The sequence below is a fragment of the Fulmarus glacialis genome, unplaced genomic scaffold (genome assembly GCF_000690835.1).
Source record: "Fulmarus glacialis isolate BGI_N327 unplaced genomic scaffold, ASM69083v1 scaffold33206, whole genome shotgun sequence".
NCBI classification, from domain to species: Eukaryota; Metazoa; Chordata; class Aves; order Procellariiformes; family Procellariidae; genus Fulmarus; species Fulmarus glacialis.
In genome coordinates, this window is record NW_009219319.1 from 1801 (window position 1) to 25376 (window position 23576).

At 42.7% G+C, this 23576-nt stretch overlaps 1 protein-coding gene across 2 annotated transcripts; it reads left to right on the forward strand.

The window, feature by feature from the left end:
• The first annotated feature begins 790 nt into the window (after window positions 1-790).
• Window positions 791-21158, forward strand: KPNB1 (karyopherin (importin) beta 1). 2 transcript variants are annotated; one of them, XM_009580325.1, is made up of 20 exons: window positions 819-967; window positions 2432-2632; window positions 4269-4421; window positions 5529-5588; window positions 5935-6024; window positions 6447-6557; window positions 8171-8272; window positions 9479-9703; window positions 10139-10330; window positions 11681-11811; window positions 13032-13179; window positions 13502-13573; window positions 15927-16071; window positions 17746-17828; window positions 18461-18568; window positions 18827-18970; window positions 19082-19187; window positions 19535-19649; window positions 20256-20417; window positions 21104-21158. In XM_009580325.1, coding segments are annotated over exons 2-20 (2265 nt in total). In that variant the 5' UTR covers window positions 819-967; window positions 2432-2515; the 3' UTR covers window positions 21105-21158. The 2 variants fall into 2 exon arrangements, with proteins under 2 accessions (XP_009578621.1, XP_009578620.1); XM_009580326.1 differs by lacking the exon at window positions 21104-21158 and having other exon boundaries at window positions 791-967; window positions 20256-20421.
• Window positions 21159-23576: the final 2418 nt, after the last annotated feature.

Consider the following 23576-nt stretch of genomic DNA (forward strand, 5'->3'; position numbering starts at 1 on the left):
TCCTAGAAAGGTTTTCTTAGTAGGCAAAATGCTTTGTAGGGCCAGCGAAATGAAAAAGCTTCGCTGCTGAAACTTTAGCTGTATCTTGTACACAGCGGAAGTCTCTGAAATGTAAAGCTGTCAAACCAGGAAAGGATTTAAATGTGGAGACATTTCTCACTAGCTCTCACCAAAAGCAAGTGGCACGAATGTCAGGTATTTTTATCCACACGTACGCGCTTTTTGTGGGGGTAATCTTCATACATGTCTATGTACTTTTGATTGCAGAGAAGCAAGTTTGTAATCTTACAAACCTATTTGTAATGCACCAGAGGAGCATCTGATTTCATGTTTTAACAATTCCTGTGTTAGATTATAGTTTGGGTGTTTGCCTTAAAGCAAGGAAATAAGTAGCAGAGAGTTACTCTTCGCCATGTTTGATATCCATCCAGAAAATACATATCTTGGCATGAGTAGTTTATTTAAAGGAATACTTAAAGCAGGCAGGAGCATGGAAGGTAACAGTTTCTCAAGTAAGCTGAAAAAAATCCAGCAAAGTCAACGCCTACTTACGTTGCTTTCCAGTGGTTCTAATTAGGAGCTTAACGCCCCTAATCTCGGGATAGAGCCGCCGTCGTTGCCCGGTGGTGGCGGTTTGCTGTCGGCCTGGTAGAGAAGGAGCCTCAATGAGCCGTGGTCTCATTTCGCTGGGTGAATGGGGGTATTTTTTTTTTCCCCCCTCATTAGCGGGGAGGGGCAGGCAGGGGCAGGCAGGCGCGGGTGCTGAGCCCTCCTCTCTCCCCAGCCGACCTTCCTGGTGGAACTGTCCAGAGTGCTGGCAAACCCCGGCAACAGCCAAGTTGCCCGCGTGGCGGCCGGCTTGCAGATCAAGAACTCCCTGACGTCCAAGGACCCCGACATCAAGGCCCAGTACCAACAGAGATGGCTCGCAATCGACGCCAACGCCCGCAGGGAAGTCAAGAACTACGTAAGTTTTGTGACTTTTGGTTCTCCGCCTGTTGTTTTCTGGCGGGGGGGATGAGCGATGAATGTCTTGTCCGTCCTTTTCCACCTGAGGAATTTTCCGTTGGCTGGCTGCTCCCTTTCATGAGACAAGCAATGTCATCTGCGCTTGCTTGGGTGCTTTTTTGCTCGTAGCGTATTTAATCTGTAGAAATATTAGGGTAAAAACAAAGAAGCAGGTATGAGGCTGCTGCTTTTGCATTCACACCTGTGAATACTATCACAAGGAGCCTCTGACTAGTGTCGTGTGATCGCGGGAGCTAATGGGCATGGCTTCCCCACTAGGTGATTGCAACTGGGTTGGTGTTTGCTTTTTCTTATACTTGGAACAGTTTCCTCAACTGTTTTACAATCCACGTCAACATCTTTGAAGCGTACTCTGTGTCTGAACACACATGTTTACACGAGGCCTAGCAAATTTTAAGAGCAGAACATGGGCAAAAATTGAAAGTTCCAAACAGGAAATTTTGTTCTTAAATTTTCACACAGATGGGGAAGTTGCCCGAGGACTCCTGTGCTCTTTCATAGTTAAAGTTCAGGATTTGCAGTGGCAGAACTGGTGGCTTAGTGGTTTTTGGCTAATGGGAACAAAGGTGTACTTGATGTATGCAGCATTATGTAGTTGATAGAAGTTGGCCACACACTTTATATAACGTTTTTGTGTTAATAGAATCCGTATATAGCAGAATAAGGTTGGGCGAATGATGATGATACACCTTCAGTCTTTTATTTACATTGATGATCGCTAAAGGGGAACTTACACTGTTAACAGGAGCTGTCATATTGTTGTGTACTGAAGCTTACAAAACCAGTTTATGACTGTTTTCTGTCAAGGACCATTAGAAATACAGTGTTTGTTAAGTGGGTATATGGAAAATGAAGACGTATAACTGGAAATGCTGAAACAAATGCACACCCCTTCATTTTTTTAAGAAACAGTTAATTGAAGTATACAAAAAAATCATTCTTCTGATTGATTGCAATTAAAACGAAATAAAATTATTCAGTCCTATTCAGATTATCTTGGCATAAACAGTCCTGTATTTGGGGGGGATTTTTAAACCACAATTTGTTCAGCTTTCGCAATTTTACTTTATAATACAAGCCGGGAGGAATTGTTCAGTGAGTCATTGTTGCGCGTTATGGCGCATAGCATTGTGTACGGGATTTAAAGGATGTGGTAGAAGTACGTGTAATCACACAGCTGTATCTCACTTCCTGAAAGGGGCAGCCATGGCCAAGTTCATTTCAAACATTATTTGTCGGTGGTCACGGCCTCGTTTGCAGCAGGAGAAAGCAGAACAAGCAAACTGCTTCATTGAGGAAGGGGTGTGTTTGGAATAACATCGGGCGAAGACTTTGGTGGCAAGCCAGCACCCATCTCTTTGGTTGCTGACATCAAACCGTCGCCTGCTAATCTCTCCCGCAGGTTTTGCAGACCTTGGGTACAGAAACATACAGGCCCAGCTCAGCCTCTCAGTGCGTGGCCGGCATCGCGTGTGCGGAGATCCCCATGAACCAGTGGCCCGAACTCATTCCCCAGTTGGTAGCGAACGTTACGAATCAGCACAGTACGGAGCACATGAAAGAGTCGACGTTGGAGGCCATTGGATACATCTGTCAGGATATCGTGAGTATATTTTAAGTATTATTGGGAGTACATTTTAAGTGCTGGCCCAGCCTCTCCCCAGCGCTTTTTCTCTTCCAGCCTTTCCTTTCTCACACCTCTATATCTAGTAGGCTGTAATGCTTCCTCGTGGCTGTCTGCTAATGCTTGTCTGGAGGACGTCTCCGCTGACAGAGCGATGGGCAGTAAACACGCAAGGATGGTGTCTGAAAGGACTGACCTGCTTTTGCAGAATAAATCCAGGTCATCTTTCGTAAGGTGCAGGTTTAAGTCTATATGTTGCTGCGGTCATGCGGTGGTGAGGGGTGTTGTTACAAAACTTCAGCTGAACGTCCAGCTGTGTAGAACGTTACAGATGAGTGAGAAGTGTTTGATTCCTTTCTGTGTGGGGGAAACCTGACAACTACCCTCATCTTGTGTGAGGAGTCCCTTTCTTCTTAATTTAGGAATTTTTGATGCAGAGGCAAGAATATTTAGCTCTTTGAAGCACCTTCTGCAAAAGGTCTCATGGTTTTATCAGTGTAGTTTGCAGTATCGCGATGTGTTGCATCAAGTGTCTGATGTGAATTGCTTGCAAAAACCCTGTGCGCTGTCTGACCTACCACTGAAAAACAAAATTAGCTGCTGCTTTTTTGGTGCCACTGAATGCCTTAGAAAACGCACATGCGGCGTATCGCTGGTTGAACCTCGGTATAGTGAGGTAGAAAGAGAAATCTTCTGTTTGGTGCTTTCATCAGGCTGCAGGGGATTGGTTTCACTGGGGAGGTCGGTTGCGTCATGGAGGGTCAATGAAATAAAAGAGGAAATCTGCAGCTGTATGGAGGGAGTGCTCCAGGTCAAGCGTTGTTTGTTGCAAGTCCGTGCAAGATTTGGGTGCATGTTCATTGTTTCTTTGGGTGGTGGTATGTATCGTTGGCCTCTGGATTTTTTGGATGTCCTGGCTTGCTGGTTGGGTATTTTGTAACCAAGATCCCTCTTAGAGTGTTGTAGTTTGTTAGTCACATTGTGACACAGTTTGTGACAGTAGTTTGGGAATCTACTGCTGGATAAATTCTGATGTAACAGTTAATACAGTTATTTGGGGATCTTGCAGTCTTTAAATTTACCACAAAGAAAAAATAATCTTTAGTCTGTGTTCACAGCTTTATTCTTTAAGCCTTGAGTGCTTAATAGTTACCTGTCCTTGCTATTGGTCCAGGCAATATATTTTTGCCCTACATCTAAAAAAGATTGGCAACTTTACCAATGAAAGTATCAACTGCAACTGCTGGCGTAGACCTCTGCCCAGTACGTAAAGGAATTGGAAAATAGTCAGTGTTCTTTAACTTGCTAATTGAATGAAGGCAAGCAGTCTGAAGCTTGTTGACCTATTATTTGAAACAGTCGAGTTTATTTGGCATTTATGACTTGAATATCTGGAGTATTTGTGCTCAGTTCAGTCTTCTCCCAGAAGCTGTGAAGACATAACAGTGTATGAATTCCTTGTACTTGCGTTCCAGTCCTCCCATTGAACAAAGGGCTTCTTGGCCTAATGTCTTAAAACTTCTGCTTGTACATTTCAGGATCAAACTTTGAGGTTACTTTAAAATATGGAGAAGGTTGTTCAGCTGGCAAATAATTTTACCAACACTTCTTTTAGGATCCAGAGCAGCTTCAGGACAAATCCAATGAGATCCTGACAGCCATTATCCAGGGAATGAGAAAGGAAGAGCCCAGCAACAATGTGAAGCTAGCAGCTACTAATGCACTCCTGAACTCTTTGGAATTCACCAAAGCAAACTTTGACAAAGAGGTGAGGGGGTAACAATTCTCAGCCTAAAATGCAAGGGCTGAATCCACGGTCTATGATGAGAAATCATGCACCACGCTGAATTTTGATGCATAATTCTCTTGCAACTGAGACTTGGATTCATTTCTGTAAATCCGGTGTGTTCTTGTTGTAATGCAGAAATACTGTGGAAATCTTCAGAGATTCATCAATGGAAAGGAAGCATCATTGACTTTTTTTGGATAAATTTGAACTGACCTTAGAGTTTAGCCTATTAGATGCTCTGCTTCCTAATCAAACTCTACTCTATAATGCTGCTGTAAGAGTACAAGCTTGGATCAGCACTTTCTTTCAAGTGGTGTGGCAGCAATCCAGATTTAACTTTGCCTCTGAAAATTGTTGGGGGAGGAAGGCCTGTAAGAGCCTTCAGAATAGGGGCCTCAGAATGAGAGTCTTTTCAGAACAGACAAATCTATTGATTTTTCTTTTCCTTCTTGGATTAAGTCTATCCTCTAAGTCTCTACCAGGGAGAGTATGGGGAAGATGGAATTAATACTGAACCTTCAGCTTAGAAGGTCTTTTAATGAAAATTCTCCCTAGTCAACTATTCAGTGGATGTTGATGGGGATCAACTAGAGCCTTTCAGAATTTGAGATGGGAGGTGCCCGATCCATTCAGATGGTATTTCTGTTGAGCTTCAGTACTGTAAATAGCCTGGGCATAAGTCTGTTCATTTCTACTAAAATGCAAGTATCCAGGTACTGACCCTCAAGGAATTTGTCCTGAATGAGTTTTGAGGTTTCTTGAAGCAATTGCTGAAATAGTTCAGGAAACAGCAGGATTTTTTTCTTCTCCCCCTGAAAAGCTAGTGTCTTTAGTTCTGCTGTATCTTTCTATTTTGGACAGCCTATTAAGCACTTTTTAAAGTGGAAGCTTGAGATTCCCGTTTTGGGGAAGAAACTATTTAAAATACTGCAGTGAATAGTAACCTGTACTGTTCCTTGATTTTTAGAAGTGCTGCATGAGGTTTTGTACTAGTCCAGACTCAAAGTACAGCCTCCACAGGAAGGGTTGCAAAGACTTTAATGCTTTTGTAAGGCAGTTCTAATGTTCTTTTATTTCTCCTTCTAGTCTGAAAGGCACTTTATTATGCAAGTAGTCTGTGAAGCAACGCAGTGTCCAGATACAAGGGTGAGTGAAATTAAATGCTTAATTTGTCACTGCACCTTTCTGGGGAAGCTGGCTAGAACCTCTAGCATCAACAAACAGTTGAAAAGTGTTATATAAAATAAACAGTATTCTGTTAAATGATTGATGCATATGTAAGTACTCAAACAAAATGAGTTTTATACTTAAAGTTAGAAGTAGTAAACTAGTAGGAGGATTTATGTCGCTTGTTGTGAAAGACCTTATTAGGTATGGAGTAAACTAAATCAGCAGAAAGGCTGGATTATTATTCTGTGGTAGGCTACAACTGTGCTTGGTTTTCAAAGCACTTGGAAAGGTCACATCTTTGATCCATTTTCTACTCTGACAGGTACGAGTGGCTGCCTTACAGAATTTGGTGAAGATAATGTCCCTTTATTATCAGTATATGGAGACATACATGGGTCCTGCGCTTTTTGCTGTGAGTACTCAGGTTTCTCGTATATGGTTGTCCGATCTTCCTGTACTGCTTTGTCCTAATCCAAGAGGAAAAAATTTCCTACGTTCCCGATTTGTTTTTCTTTACTTTGGCTGTGACTGCATGCTGTGAATCCCTCTCCTAGTAAAATCTGTAAAACCAGCATTAGGTGTTTCAGACTTGAGACTCCAAAAGTCAGGACAGTGCAGATTGCTTGACTTGCTCTGCAGTCCTCCCAAGGTGCTGATAGCTGATAAACTTCTAAATGAGGAGACTGTCTTCAAGAACAGTAACTCTAATGTGGCATCTGATTTCAGACAATCTCGAATCTCGTACCAGTTGGCCAAAAGTTGGGGGACATATTTCAGGAGAAATAACGTGCTAAAACATCCTTCTTTCCCCCTCCTTTCTTCATGTTTTTAAAGATAACTATTGAAGCAATGAAAAGTGACATAGATGAGGTGGCTCTACAGGGGATAGAGTTCTGGTCAAATGTCTGCGACGAGGAGATGGACCTGGCTATAGAGGCGTCTGAGGTGAGCTCGCAAATGACTGCTGAGAAGTGGTGAATGCCTGTGATCATGTTTGGGAATGCTGAACCTCATGTCTTTGAACCGCGTCTGAAAGTCCTCCTGTTCTCCCAAGTGGAATAGCGTAGGAGAGCCCGTCTGAGCCCCTTGTGCGGCGGTCGTGGGTCCATGATGAGACATCATGCACCACTCTGATGTGACGTGATGCATGTCTGTACAGAAGCTGAGACCTGAGGCTGCACAAAGCCTGCGAGGCTGGTTGACTGCGGGTGTTACGTGCGCTGCAGACATCAGCACAGTGTTGTGGTACCCAGCTTAGTTTTTAGCTGCTAGCTTGGGTACTAGGAGCTGCCTTACCCAGGGCTCAGCTATGATTAATTTATTCTGCCGTTCAAGTTAAATGCAAAGCTTGTAGTTAAGGTTGCACAGGGGCCGCCATTTGGAATTCCCTTTAATAAGTCTTCGGGTTATTTTCTGGGCTCTGTAGCCTAATGTAAAGTTCTTAGTGTAGCTTGAATATAACCCCTTTTGCATACTAGATTAGATTAGGATGAACTGCTTTTTATGTGAGTAAAATGGTTTTAATGCCAGCCTGGCTGGGAATTGAAACTACTTGAGCTAAAGATTCTCTGGCAGATTTGATGAGAACGCACTGTGACATACAAGTGCTAGTTTTCTGCAAATGGTACATGACAGCTACCTGATTTCTCTTTAGCATTCCAAAGTCAACTCAAGCTACTCCTGTAAGGTTAACCTAAATGAGGATTAAACATGTATACTAGGCACAGTATAATACTAGAAAATTCTCAGTATCATGAAGATCTTGAAGCTGTTGCTTCATTAAGTCGACATCTCGAATTGTTGAGATATATGCATTGAAGGGAGAGCATTTCTTGAATCCCTGCTGTCTTGGAGGCCTAGTGGGCTCTGTTACACTGACATGTAAGATTTTGGGGTCTCACATTTACAGGTGTGAATGACTTAGTCCTACCCCAGTGCACAAAAAGATTGCTCACATGCTATATAATACATTATTTACGAGTTAAGTATAAAATTATGGGATGAAATAAAAGTGATCATTATCCCTTACAATGGATGGGGCTGGAGATGAATTTGGGGTATTGTTCTGCATGCAGATGCTGTTTGCATAAATTAGCTGTAGAGATCAATAATAGCTTAAACTTTGAAGGGCTCTAGATGAATCATATGCATCTTTAAAAGTAGCTAAATATATGTTGAATGCCCAAAAAAGCAAGGATAGCAAGGATAAAAGGACAGTCAGCAGCACATAGGTTTAGTTTATATGCTGAAGACCTTTTGCTGCCTCTACTTGGGGTCACTTGTTAATTATACATAACTGCAAACTGAAAATAATTATATTTGTAGCATGTGAGGAGGGGCTCTATACGTGTTCGGAATGGCAAATTGAACTTGCTTATTGAATATTTAACTGGGATTGGCGCAGGGTGTCCTTGAGGTTCCTGTGTGTTATAGTAACTTAAAGTTTGTGTTGGGAAGGAGGAAAGCATGCAAAAGAGAATTTGTATCTACTGGAGTTCATAATTCAGAGCTCATGCCTATATAGCCACTGAGAATCATTTTGTAACCTTTTTTTCTAGGCAGCAGAGCAAGGAAGGCCTCCAGAGCACACTAGCAAATTTTATGCGAAGGGAGCACTACAGTATTTGGTCCCAATTCTAACACAAACATTAACAAAACAGGTGAGTTACAAAATCCCTGCTGCATGTCAAAAAATACGTACTATGCCTACTTTCAAGTTCTGGGCCAGTGATGCTACTGTGGCATGGAGGAGCAAACTGTCGGTGGTCGTTGCTCCTTGCATAGGTGACTTGTTGCTATGCTTGGTCCCAAAGGTGCTTTAGGTCCCCTTGGGTAGTTTTTAATGGTGCGCTTGTTCAGAGCACCTGTAGTGGCAGTCCTTGGTCTGTGATGAGACATCATGCACCACTCTGACTGAATGATGCGTCGTTTTTTAGGGCTGAGACTGTGAGACTGCATGCAGTGTCATTTTTATGCTGAATTCTGTTAACACATGCTTGTATTTATGGTCTCTGAAGAGGTTTGTTCATTATCTGTATTCCTAACAAAATGTTTGTGAAACTAAAACTAATATAGAGTCTGTGCATCATTGGAGATCCAATTTCTGGAATTCGTGAGCTTTACTTTTTGAACTGTGAGGCCCATGTTTATTTAGTACCTATTAAGCATTTCACAGGGACTTGTTTGGACTGTGTTTCACAGTCTAATCAAAATTAATGGAATCAGTTGCTACAGCAGGTCTAATTATAAAATAAAACTGTTAATTAAGCCGTACAGGATGGAGTTCATTTGGCTTACTGCAATGAACTGGGAAAATGCTTGGTACTCTTAGCGAATCCAGGGAATTGTTTCCCTGTTTGTTTTGTATCGCTGTCCGCTTGGATGCAGAGAGTTAAATTGCAGGAGGTTCTAAAGTGCTTGTTAAAACAGGAAAGATAAAACAGTTAAGAGAATCACAGGTACACAGCTTCAAAGGAATTTGGTAAGTGGCTGAGCTAAGTCGGGGGGGAAAAGCTATTTAACTGGTACAGCGGGCCACTCTGCAAGGCGATGGATTGGATCAAAGGAACAAAATCTCAACCTAGATGAGAGAGAAGCAGTTTGGAAGATGTATGAGGCTACTGTAGGTGCGTCAGTAAAGAGCTAGCGGCCTTACACTAGGATGTAAAGGTACAGATGATGCAAGTAACTCAGGTTGCTTCTCTGCCAGAGATGTAGCTAGTACTTCCAGACCTAAATTAATTTCTAAATATAACACCTGGCGATAAGGCAATGTTACTTGCAGTAGATCCAACAGGATGCCACTGCCTGTGAGTGGTAAGGGATGTTTTCCCCCAGACTGACCAGGGGTGCTCTTCTCCTCCTAGGATGAAAACGACGATGACGACGACTGGAACCCCTGCAAAGCAGCAGGAGTCTGCCTCATGCTCCTGGCGACCTGTTGTGAAGATGACATTGTTCCTCATGTGCTGCCCTTTATTAAAGAACACATTAAAAATCCAGATTGGCGATACAGAGATGCAGCTGTGATGGCTTTTGGGTGCATTTTGGAAGGACCAGAGCCTAACCAGCTCAAACCACTAGTTATACAGGTAAGATTCATTGTGTTTTCTTGGAGGCTTGTAGAGCAAAAACTTCCTGATTTAATTGGAGGAGGATGCATGCTTTTTGCATGTTGTTCTTAATCTGAGGAAAAGCGAAAGGATGCCATCTTTTAATCATGTTTTAGAGAGATTTGGTAGGCCCAGGGCAGGTAGTTGCGTCACATAGCTCTGAATGACACGGACATGCAGGACCTCAGAATACCTGACTCCAAATGTGTCAGTTCTCAAGTCTTCCGCCCTGGGAAATAACTTTATGAATCTTAAAATATGAGAACAATGGCCTAACTGGATCTAGACTGTCCTCTCCTCCCCAGTCTATCACTATCTCATAGGGAATAGATGAAAATCAGAAACAGTGGCAAACTTGTATTTCCATATATTGCGTTTGATCACATCTTTCTCCTGACTGCAATTATGTTCTAGGCAATGCCAACTTTAATAGAACTAATGAAGGACCCCAGTGTTGTGGTTCGAGACACAACTGCTTGGACCGTGGGCAGGATCTGCGAGATGCTTCCTGAAGCTGCCATCAATGACATTTACCTCGCTCCGCTGCTGCAGTGTCTGATGGAGGGCCTGAGCGCTGAGCCCCGAGTGGCCTCCAACGTGTGCTGGGTAAGGCAGCCCCTTTGCTGTTGGATGTATGATAAGTTTCTATCAACAAGGGGAATGCAGCTCGTTCTCATCTATATGGATATATACGAATACATAGATATATATATACACGCACATACGTATATATATTCACGCACTTAAATGGATTTCAGAGGTGACTCATGGCTTGGTCATCCAGCACACACAACTGTTGTTAACTGTAAGTTCTCTCAAGTCTGTTTCGTGGCTCTGGTAGGAAAGAATAAAGGAAGAAACAGATTTTTTAAGGAGAAAAAATGCTAATATTCAGTGAGTGTAGAAGTTGCCTTCAGTTTGAAAATGCTGTGGAAACTGTCCATGATAACAGGTGTGATAGCTGCTTAAAAAAGGCATGCTGGGATTTAGCTTTTTCCTTGGGGACAGCTGAATTGCCTTCTTAATCTTAACAGAGAGACGAGATACCTTGTTTCCCATTACCTAAGCCTGCTTCTGCAGGTTCCAGAACTAAATTGAGGAGCATGAGATTTTTTTTGTTCACTTACAGAGCTGCAGTCCCTTGGATTGGCTTGCTAACTTCAGTTGTATCATCGTCTTGATGCATGTCTACTACCAAGTAGCATATCTGATCTTTCACTATAAAGAGGATGTGTCCCTTACTGCCTTTTAAGAGAGCTGCTCAGTAAGAATGAGCTAGAGATGAGTATTTGCATGTTAAAACAAGTTTTAGAAATGACAGAACTCATTCTCTTCGTATTCCAGAGGTTTGAAGACTTCTAGTCAGCACAGAAGATTTTCCACAATACGTTGATCCTGGCAAAAGTCCATGTAGCTGTGGCTTTTGTCATCTGATGATGATGACTACTATATGTTTTTAGATTGAAATGAAAATGAGGAGGCTTTCAACTCTTCTAATCCACCTGTCTCTCAGAGCAGTTACAATTGCTGTGCAGTTGGGAATTTGAGCAGTCTGCAGCCTTGTCTAAACCAGGCTTTTAACATGTGATGATGATGCTGGATAGTGGGTAGAATCTGTTAATACCCTGCGAGGTTCGAGCAATCTGCCTTTATTCAGTTTGATTCTTGACAGCTACCAGTTGTTGAGACCAGTAATGCTGTACAAATATTTGACTGCAGACAGGGTGACTGCCTTGCGTGTTAATGTTATGTTTTAAGTCTTTGAAATTTCCACCGCTGTTGCACCAAAGTTCAGTGCACTGAACAATTGGCTGCTCGTGAAGGGCGTTGTTAATCCTGCACGTTTGGGGTTTTTGGGGGGTTATTTTGTTAGAATGAAAACTGTTGGAATACATGTTTCTGGACTTGTGAGGGTAAACTCATCTGAGTAATAGTAATGGTTGTTCTGTGTTTCAGGCCTTCTCTAGTCTTGCTGAAGCTGCCTATGAAGCTGCAGATGTAGCTGATGATCAGGAAGAACCAGCAACCTACTGCTTATCCTCTTCATTTGAGCTAATAGTTCAGAAACTTCTGGAGACCGCAGATAGGTAACACTAAACTGGCTGGCTTAAGCTCTGCAAAGATGCTTTTTTTTTTTTTTGTTACTTCGGACTGTTGGTCCTCTTTCTCTTGCAGCTTAGATCTGAATGGTGTTTTATCAGAACTGGGCTTTTTTGGTATCACATGGAATAAAGAATGCTAATCCCCAGGAAGAAAGCTATTCACACAGAGTAATTTCTCAGTATTTTGTCCATATCTGCTTTTAGTAAGTCTGGGGTTTCCTCCAGGAGTGGAAATGTTTTACTTTGAAGTTTCTGAGTACAGTTTAAGACTGTGCATATCTTTGTAGTGATGAGACTCTTCAAGGTTGGCTACAAGGCCACTGAATAATCAGGATGGCAGCAAGAGATAATTAGAAATCTGTGTGTACTGTACAGTTCGTTTTACTGTGATTGTTTTGTGCTGTGGTTGTTGCTGTAGTGTTACCTCCATTTACATTAGCACCAGGTACTCCCATAAGAGCTGAGGACCTAGTTAGGCTAGATATTGTCCTTTTCCCAACTAAGTTGAAGTATAAATATCATCTATATTTTATATCTATATAAATATTTTCTCAGTTCTGCAGATGCAAAAATAAGGGTAATGCTGAAGTCGTATTCTACCTTGAAGGTCGCATAAATCTTGACAGCTCAGAGTTCAATCCTTGGATCGGTTCAGTTGTCACTTGAAGCTTTTTGCTGTGGGACGACTACTTCTTAAATGGTGTCCCTGTCTGAACAGTTCAGAGTCTAAACTCTTCCTGTCTAATTTACATCCAATCAGAAGTGTATTGTCTAGCTCAAGGCTCTGAAGTCCATCAGTCATCTTAGTATAGATCTCAGCTGTCTTTATTTCGAATTGAACACCCTCACTAACATCACGGAATGATGTTAGAGAGCTAGTAACGTATGCTGCTCACCTCTTGAGACCATCTCTTCCCAGGCGGGATAATGGCACACTGGAAGATGTGGGTTTGAGGCTTTTTCTGCTCCTGTACTCGCTGCCAGTGACTGAAGATATTGGAAGTCATTATTAATAGCGAATAAAAAAATGTTCCAAAAGTGGCTTCACAAATTACATTTACTTTCTGGTCTTGGAATACAGGAATGCAAGTGCTTCTGCTTGTCACAACACTAAAATTTAGCTGTTACTGATTTACTAAAAAAAAAAGCCTGTTTCTAAGCAAGCCTGAGCACTGAGAGCTGCAAATATATTCCTTCTGTTACAGGCCTGATGGACACCAGAATAACTTGAGGAGTTCTGCATATGAATCTCTGATGGAAATAGTGAAAAACAGTGCCAAGGACTGTTACCCTGCTGTCCAAAAGACAACTCTGGTCATCATGGAACGACTTCAGCAAGTGCTGCAGATGGAGGTAGGTAAACCCGAGTTTTAAACCCCCGTTACGGTAAGGGGTTTAAGGAGACTAAGTAGGTGTGATGTTGCCGTTGTGCTGTGGCTTCATCTGGTATGGAAACATGAGTTTTGTTTCTGACTGCATATATTATGGTATAATGTGTTTTTATCTTTTTTATAGATAGGTAGATATATTAAGCTTCTGAAGTATCTCTTGTCTTAAATTTGAAGAAACAAATACTTAAATTGAATTTCTGGAACTGGTACTGCTGTCAAAATCCGCTGGGTTTGCATGGACTGCGATGCAGGCTTTTCACGTGTGGGGTTTTGTTCTTTTTCAGTCTCATATCCAGAGCACTTCCGACAGAATCCAGTTCAATGATCTTCAGTCTCTTCTTTGTGCTACTCTACAGGTAAGTTCCTGTCTCCTGTGTTTGTGGTTATGGGAAAGAGGTGGTTTTAGAGACACTTCTGTGCCCCTGAGGATGCAGACTTAGTCCTGTTGATGAGACCTGAATGAGGAAATGGGATCTTGTGTCCCAGCTGACATGTGGGAGGTGATACAAGGTTCAGAAGGCTTCAGTAGAGTACGACTTACAAAATTTAGGGCAATATGAATAAAGAACACTGTATGTGGTATGTTAAAGGTTGTATATGCTTTCAGATTGGCTCTTATGTTGGCTACAGGCTGAACAATCAATCGCTTTGGTTGGCACAGACAAAAAAACTCCATAAAGGCTTTAATTCATTCATCTGCCTCTTGTGGTTGGTGTTCTTATTTAAAATGGCACTAATTAAAATGCACTGAGTGTCCTTGAAATTAAACATCTGGTAATGAACAGGCCGTGTGACTTGGAGTACTAGCGCATTTCAGTTCCTTGCTTACTCCTACAAAGTCCACTGAAAACAGACACTTTTTTCCCCCCAAAACTCCTTCATCAGGCCATCCTTCCGAAATACGTGGTATTTGATATGGAAGCTTTCCTGTTTGCACTGCAGGAAGGGTGATACTGTGCTGTCATGCCTAGCTTATTAACAGTTACAAGGTGCTGCTTTAAAACTCTATAATAGACTCTATAATTCAGCATCAACGCAGTTCTGTGCAGCTCAGAGAAGAAAGGAGCGTTTTCTTCTGGAGGCGTAACAGAGTACTATGTAATCTGAAATAAAAGCAGAGCGGAGTATCTATGTCTACTCAGATTTATTCCTTTGTTGGGGTGTTACCTGTTCTCTGCAGTTTGTTTCTTCCATTCCTATTAGCCCAGGAAAGGGAGCCTTTTCCTCGCCCACAGGTAACAGCCTGTTTCTATCAGTTTTTGCTTCCCGTTCTCTTAAGCGAGGTTAGGAGGTCTCCTGGCTGTTGTCTCCAGGTTGTTTTGAGAAATCATTAACTTAATCCTTCTTGTTCAAAAGCCCGTAGCATCAGCTGTTACTTTCACTCTCCAATTTTTAGGGTAATTTTTCAAATAATGGGTAGATGGGAATAATCTGTCCTTATGGTGGGCTTTAATGGGGAGACTTCAGTATCTAGAATTTCTCCTTTTGGCACAGTGTGATTACTCATCTCTTTCAGGACACCTTTGCCTATGGGAAGTGTAGTACAGGTGGAATTAAACTGCTAGTTTTAATTCGTAAACCTGTGTTTCTTCATTATCGCAAAATCTGAACCTTAAGTATTTACAGTAGTTGCAGCAGATACTTAAACACCACTAAGTAAAAATCAGCAGGGAGATTATTTTCAGTGTTACATAGTCAAATATACTACTTTGTTACATATGTTTTCTCTTCTGCGGGAAATACAGTTAAGAACATCCAGCAGAGGAAAAACATTTGTTAATATTTAAATGGAACGAGAAAATCAAGACCAATTATTTAAACAGTCAAAGTCAATCTCTTTGGAGTGACTCAGTTTGAAGAGTCAGACTTGAAATAATTATTTTCCTCTGCAGGTTGAGGAATCGGTCTTTCTCTTTTCATAGGAAATGCAAATTTATTTTAAATAAGGATACATCAAAGCTGTGTTCTGTAGTTCACATGCTGAAAGGGACGGTCAGAACTGTACAGTAGGAGCAGAGCATAGGTTAGGCTCAGGTATTTACCTGGGGTGTTTCCTTGGCCCTTCTGCTCACTGTAATGTGCTGGAGAACACAGAGCACATGGGTGCTCACCAGCCTGCTCTGCTTGTATGTAAGGCTGCCTCTGCTCTCTCCAGAAATCAATTTTGCTTTTCAAACACCTCAGTGCTAAACATGTTCCTGTAAACCTATTTTGCATTGGTTGTATGTTCATTTGTTCTCTGCTTATCCTGGGTAGGAAAGGTTTGACTGCAGAAAGGACATTCTTGTGTCATTTCTGAAGTTTAATTCTGTGGTTTAGAAGCAAAGCTTACGTGCAACCCATACTTGGCAGTAAGAGATTGCGGTCACATTGCTGTGATGGAAAAGGGCTTTTTTTTATAGGGCCAAATTTGGGCTGGTCACATTTAATGCCAGCTTACAAATGGAAAGCCCGGAGAATAGCCTATGCAGCAGGAAAGGTAAATTCAGCTTGTTCTGTAGCTGGAAAATTGAATGCGGTGAAATGAATGGGACTTTGCACTTGCACTGACAAAGCATATTTTTGCAGCAACAGAGTTCAAACAGCAGCTTCCTTTTTAGCAGCCCAATGTGGTCACGAGTGTTCGGAGCTAGCGCAGGAGATGTAAAGGCACGATTCAGCCTTGCATAGATGGAAGCAATTACAATCTCTTTCTCCATTCCCACCCAGAACGTCCTCCGGAAGGTCCAGCACCAGGATGCTTTGCAGATCTCCGATGTGGTGATGGCATCTCTGCTGAGAATGTTCCAGAGCACGGCAGGCTCAGGGGGCGTGCAGGAGGATGCCCTGATGGCAGTCAGCACCCTGGTAGAAGGTCAGTCTTGTGCTGCAGAGCAGGGTTGTGTTCGGGGGGAGGCAGAGCTGGGACAGAACTGGTTTGCTTCCTTCTCTTTTTGACTATATGGTGAAAAACATTATTAGTTCCTGGTTTTGCTTGAGGTATGGTTTTGACCACACATCTCACCACATCTATCTGTGAAGCTCTGAGACTGGTTATGCTAGATTGTGTTTTGTGAATGAATGGTTTGTTTTCCGTTAATAACATAGCTACAATGCAAATTCTGCCAGAAAAAAACCCTAGTGCTACCTTGTACAGTGCCCAGGACAATGAGAACCTGGTCTCTTTGTGTTGCTGCAGGACAGATTTAACGTTATCTTAATGATTTGTACTTGCCGCTGCCTGTGACCAGTGGTTGTTTTGTGGAGTTTTGTCAGTGGTGGATTTACAGCCATTGTTCTTGTTTAAAAGAAATCACGGTGGCAACGATCACCATTGGATGATCAGAATGGGTGAAGTAAAATAAAATTCGGGTTGTGGTATTCCAGGCAGTTTGAGCTTCATGGTTCAGGTTTAGAAGGTGGTGGCTGTGGCATCATCTGGAGCTCTAGGAACACACTCTGTTGTCAAGTGCTACGTATGAGTGAGCAAGTTGAGGTGCTGTTGAAAGTCTACGTGTAACCTCATTGCCTAACACCCCTACCTTATCTCCAGTAAAAGCCGTGCATGATTTGGAAATGGGTCTTCAGGGAGATCAGTTTGTAAGGAGGCTCGTTTGAGTCTTCCCTTTTTCCTGAGGCTGTTATCCTGCTATCCTGTTGAGGGTCTGAGCAGGTGACAGGACCTATTTCCAGTAGAAATCAGTAGAGCCTGATTGCTCTGAGAACACAGGACACCTAAGTGCAGCAGAGTTAGTTTTGGCTTTTTGGAGTAGCCCCTTCTGACACTAGCGTGTTTTGGAAAGCAGGTCTTTGGTGGCTACCCCTCTGACTGCTCTTGGGAATGCGTAGTGGAATTGCCTGAGGAAGCTGGGAAGCGAATGAGAAGGTTGAGTGGGATGATGGCAAGCTAACCAGCAAGCAAAAATGAAAGTGTATCCTCTTGGGACAAAGGCCTTTTCACTTTTGGATAGATAAGTCTGCATGCACGATCTTAGTAATGCAAGTGACTTGGGGAAGGTAGGAGTTAGTGGAGAAGAGCAGAAATATTTTACTTCAAATATTGCTCAAATATAAACATACTGAAGAGTGCCCTGCTTGAACGGCATGGCTCTGAAGAGGTTGAGCAGCTGTTTCCAAAAGGAAGACATTAACAGCTTTTATGGCAGTAAAGCGATGTGAAAAGGCGTAGGGTTTTCAGCTGATGCAAAGCAACGTAACGGTACCTAACCCTCTCGGAAGGGTGCCGCCATGTCCCTCTCCCTCTGATGGGTCTGCTCAGGCAGGAAGATCTCAACATCCTTTCTGAGCACAGGAGGGGGTTGTCTGTCTTCAAAGGCCTGCAAACAATTGAGGTTTTTCAATCTCAGTTTAGTCCAGATCGACATATTTCACTGATGCTCAGTTTTTGTGTGAGAATCGATTTGTTGTGCTTCTGTGGAACATACAGGTACTGGTTTTGGGTGGAATATAATGGTGGGTTTCTGTTTTGTTGCACTCCAGCAAATATGTCATAGGATTTTTTTCTAACTAGAATATTTTCCATGCACAGTCTTAGGTGGAGAGTTTCTGAAGTACATGGATGCCTTCAAACCGTTCCTTGGCATTGGACTGAAGAACTATGCTGAGTACCAGGTAGAGGTCAAACCAGGCAGCCCTGTGTTCACAATCTCTAAATTCTCATCTGCTCACAGATGCTGAGTTCAGCACGTGTGCATCTGTAAAATACCACAGCTTCTGGTGATGAAACCAAAATTGGAGCCCCATAGACTTTTCTCTAATTACTAGCTGCATGCACAAATTTAGACTCTCTTCTATTTAATTCAGCAGAAGGCCTTCATTGACTTGACACTTGTGTTTTCACAGTGGCTGCATATTAGTTGGCCTTGGTGAGGAAAGAGGTTGCTGCTGGCTGTGAATTTGCATTAGAAGGTCAAGTCGTGGTACTCACTGTGGGGTGGACATTTAGACCACCCGGCTGCTGAATTTGGTAGTGTTTTTTCAGACCAAGTACCTGTCACTTTGTTGGCATCTGGATCTCTTGCCCTTCCCCTTGGTGAAGCAAGCTCAGCTCTTTGCAGCTTTGTGATATAAATGGTTAACGAAGCAGGGACTCATCAGCTGCTATATGAGGGTCATTATTCTTGGTGGTTTAATGGCTGCAGACTCTCACTGCAACTTAGTGCTTTAATAAGCTGAAGCTGTAAGGGTAGAATGTGGAAGACTGACTCACTGGGTGGGTGTCTTACTTGCTGTTCTATTTGCAGGTTTGTCTGGCTGCAGTGGGCCTGGTTGGTGACTTATGCAGAGCCCTGCAATCCAACATCTTGCCTTTTTGTGATGAGGTTATGCAGCTGCTCTTGGAGAACTTGGGGGTGAGTGTTTACCTTCTCATTAGCTGGTTAGTAACAGTTGGCTTGCATGCTGAGAAGAAAGTGGGAGGTGGGAGAAGCAGAAGTGTTAGGCATGCTCTGAAGATCTCATGTCTGACAACTATCTTGCTTACTAGTTGAATGGAATCCAAATTTATTGGGGGTAAGGTTTTACATTTCAAGTAAATGTCTTAATTTATTAGCTCTTCCCCCCTTAAAAAGAAGTGCAACTGAATGTAATGGTGCTGAAATCTCTTCCAGAATGAAAATGTTCATAGGTCTGTGAAACCTCAGATTCTCTCAGTGTTTGGTGATATTGCCCTTGCCATTGGAGGGGAATTTAAGAAGTACCTAGATGTTGTACTGAATACCCTCCAGCAGGCCTCCCAAGCACAGGTTGATAAGGTAAGCCAACAGTGCACACTCCAGTTTCTTCGTCAAAATCATAAACGAGTAAGGGCTGTGCATACGTCATCAGGGAGTTTGCTGAAGTGTGCTTTCCTGTTGCCTTTCCAGTCTGACTATGACATGGTGGATTACCTGAATGAGTTGAGGGAGGGCTGCCTGGAAGCTTACACTGGCATCATCCAAGGATTGAAGGGAGACCAAGAAAACGTGCACCGTGAGTACTCTGTCCTACTGTGGTGTTTCTGTGCCTGAAATGACAAAGGGATAGGAAGAACTCTGCTTGGACAAGCTGTTTCACGGTGGTTGTCACGTCCATGGGTATATCCTTGTTCATTCCCGTCTGTGTGGGAGTGAACGCTCTGCTGCCATGCAGGGAATGGGTTTAGAGCCCTTCAGTATGGTTCCTCTTCCTCTGGTAGTTATTCCCCTCCCGATCTCAGAGAGCTCTTCTGGGGTCAAATTCTGGCTGTTTGTGGGGGTACACTGGAATCCCTTTTGAAGGACAGACTATTAAACATGAACTGTGTTTCACCCTGCTATAATAAAGCTGTTTTCTTTCAGCGGATGTGATGCTGGTGCAGCCCAGAGTAGAATTTATTCTGTCTTACATTGACCACATTGCTGGAGATGAGGATCACACCGATGGAGTAGTGGCATGTGCTGCTGGACTGATAGGGTAAGCATCCTGATCCTATTTCAACTGACAGCACACTCATTAGATAGGTAGAAATCTTTGTACAACAGCCTTAATATTTGAACCTGTATTTTTACAACTGTCTGAAGTATTTAACATCAGTTCTGGGTTTTTACAGTCTAGTGTTGGATGTTTAATCCAAGGTGTGAAGTGGTCACGTGGGTGAGGTCCTTTAACTGACAGGGTGAAAACCAGTAGGTAGAAGTGAAAGTTGGATGTGTGTTACAGAAATTCCAGATCTAGGGTTTTTCAAGGATGACCTGAGCTTAAAAACAAAACTCGCCGCTCTCAATTTCCTGGGTATGGAGGAACTCAGGTCAGGGTGTTACAATCTTTTCGATTGCATTTAGGGAGAGCTGATGGGAACATCAGGGAGATCAGGCTTTGGGCAGGAGATTGAGTGTCTCCGGTTAATCACAATTTCAGAAAACTGTTCAGCTCTTCTGCTGAAATTAGTGACCATATGCAGCATTTTAAAAAGGACATTAGCTGTGAGTCAGATTTCTTTTTGCTAGCAAGAGCTGATCAGAGTGGTACTGGCACATCTGTTTGTGGCACTCAGCCTCAAAGCCTCTCTTTCTTCTTCAGGGATTTGTGTACAGCATTTGGAAAAGATGTACTGAAATTAGTAGAAGCTAGACCCATGATACATGAACTGCTAACTGAAGGAAGAAGATCCAAGACGAACAAAACAAAAACCCTTGCTACCTGGGCGACTAAAGAACTGAGAAAACTGAAGAATCAAGCTTGGTAAGGGATTACACCCACCTCCTTTTCATGTTGCATAATTATGAAATTGGCGAAACTCCTGAGTCTGAAAGTGATGCTTCACAAAAGCCTTGTTCTCTAGAAGGTTGTTTCTCATTTATTTTTCTGTAAACAAGCCCCATCTGTGGTCTTGTATATCAGAACAAATACAAACCGAGAAACATGGTGAACTGCTCGGCTTTCACAAGACCAGATGCAGGCTGGAGGGCTTCTTGCATTGTGAAATGCGTCACCGTTGCTGGTCGGGAACGATACTCCTCCAAATGCAGTGTAATTGAAGCCCGTTGACTCCTCAGTCCTACTTGGAGTTCAAGGAGCGTCTGGACGATGCTCTTAGTCATATGGTTTAGTTTTAGGTCATCCTGCGAGGAGCAGGGAGTTGGACTCGATGATCCTTATGGCTCCCTTACAACTTAGATATTCTATGAGTCTATGATTCTACTGAAGCACCTTTTAAAAGGAGCATATTGTAGAGAGGGGCATGATGGTGTGTCTGCGTTTGGGAGAATAAGTCTGTGATAGCTTTGTCACCCCACCTCGAGAAGCTCCTTTGTATCCCTGTTGTTTGTCTTCTAGCCATTTTTTTCCACTTACTGCTGGTTTCATCTCCCAAATGTGGGGTTTTGAGGTGTTGGGGGTTTTCTTTGATGGATCCTTTTTGCTTGCAGATCTGTTACCATTGGGATGACACCTGAGACCCCCACTGGAAATCTCCAATCTTTTGAAAAAACCCGGAAGTGAGGAGTGTGCACGGATGCTGAATGTTTGGGAATGAGAGGATGAGTGAGTGAGGCTTGAAACACACCACATTGAAAATCCCGCCACAGCAACAGCAGCAGCGCTGTTAGCGAGTTGAGCACTGACTTGCGTAGAAAACCTGGCATCGGCCATCTTCGGGAAGAGGGAACGACCGAGTTCTGTCCAAGTAACGAGCAAGTCTCTTCTTCCGACAGACCAGGACTAGCTTCTCTGTCGTGGCCGGCGCAGAAGGGGAACGGCCGGTTTGGAGGAGAGGAAGCTGGGTTCAACTGTGGTGCTCTTTGTCTGAGGTCTGGCTTTGGCTGCTGGAGGGAGATGGAGCCTGGGTCTCCAGCCGCCTGCCGTAACCTTTGCCGCACGATGCTGTCGGTGCATGGGATAAAAGGAGGGGGTGAAGGATTTTCAGTCTAGGAGTGAGTGTGTGTGAATGAGGCGGTATCCACATTCTCAACTTCAAGTCATTGCAGTTTATCTTTTCCCAAAAAAAGGGTTAGCTGTTGCATTTCATAAACTAACCGAAATTCAGTCTACTGATGCAGCATAAGAGATGTAAAAAAAGAAAAGAGGAAAAAAAAAAAAAAGAAAAAAAAAAAAGGAAAGTCGCTCTTTAGGGCTTTTTATTTTAGGGAAACACTGACGAATGTTCAGAGCTCCCATTCTGAGTGACGCTTTTCATGATCTCGTTTCATCAAAGCGCCTTTCCTTCCTTAATATTGTTCAACTGTGAATGTAGAAATGGGGGAAAAACAAAACTCTTGCGTTAGAGGGAATAGAAATAAATTGTCAAACAAGATTTCAGGCTTAAAAAAAAAAAACCAACAAAAAACAAAAATGCAAACGTTAAGTGCTCCGAATTGGCAGTGAGAACGCAAAGGGAAAAATCTCTCCTGACTTGTACTGTAGCAGCCCGAACACCCACAAAAATTGTGCCAAAGAGTTGAAAAACAAAATAAAACTTCAGGTAATATTTTGGATTGCAAAATGAGGATAAATTCAATGTTCAAACAAAATCTGATAAAATGCCATTTGGAAACTGCTTGGCCTTTTGTGCTCTTTATTTGATCAAATTTAATGTGGTATTGGTCTCTTGCTGCACTTCAAAAACGAAAAAAGGAAAAAAGAAATTTATATAAAATATATATATACTGACTTGAGCTTACACAAGACGGCACTTGTAAAAGGTTATATTTTTCCACTGCAGTTGAAGATTAATAAAATGGTGTCAAACATTCCCCAATACTTCCTTTTTGTATTCTTGGTCTTTCCAGTAAAAGGGGAACCCATTAAGGATTTTTTTTTTTTTTTTTTCAATAGAGTAGTAACAGTCTGATGGGCAACTCAGAAATGAATTGGCTGTTTACTGCTTCCCCAATCATGCAACGTCTTATTTTCATGTGAAGGATCAGAATCTCTCGTTTCCTCTTAAATGAGACTTTTGCTTTTGAGGAATAGTCCCTTGCTTATCCTAGATTGTCAGCAATAAGCCAAGAAAAAACGGAGGAGGTGCAGGGTTTTGAGACTATTTTTCATTTCATTTTCATTAATGCAGCTGTTGATACTACCAGCATTTGAATCTGCAGTTTAACATGGGCATTTTTAAAAGCTGCTTGTGGGAGGGAGAGTAGAAAACCTTAGCCAGTATTTTTTTCTTTTTTTTTTCTTTTTTTTTTTTTTTTTCTAAAAAGCAGGCAAGGATCTGCTTTATTCCCCAATTTCCTTTTCCCGGTCTGATCCTAGGATCCATTACAATGGAGTCCACTTTCGTTGCCCATCTGCACTGCAGCATCCACAATAGCTCTTGTACAGGGTATCAGATATGTGCCTTTCAGTGCTGGGTTCAGATTGCAGTCGAAGTGCCGACTTTGAACCAGTGTACAAAAAAAATAAAAAAAAAAATAAAAAATCCCAGGTGTTTAGAGGAGAGGAGGAGCTCTGTGAACTGGGAGCGCCAGCCAGCTCCGGAGCACGGACTAGGGAGAGGCCTGGGTCACGTTTCTAGTAATGCCTTTTCTTTTTATTTTGTTTCTCGAGGTGGGGTGGGATTTCCTAAAAAAAAAAATATAAAAAAAGAAAAAGCCATTCCTGAAGTTGGGGAGGGGGCGTGGAGGGAAGAAATCTGATCATTCCTCAGTGCTACCTGTTTCTGTCCTGTGTGGCTGTTCAGCTGTAGACAGCAGGAGAATAAAGTACACTGAGACAGTAGTGGAAACAAACCTTGTGTCTGTCCTGTTTGTTTTGGGGCTTTTTGTTGGGGCGTTTTTCCTTTTGTTTCAGGGAACCAGTTCTCAAAAGCAATTGCAGCGGCGCAGGCTGTACGTGAGCGATGTAGTGGTGAGCAGGAGCTGGTCCGCACCCCCGTGCCCGGTGCCTCCCCTGCGTCCG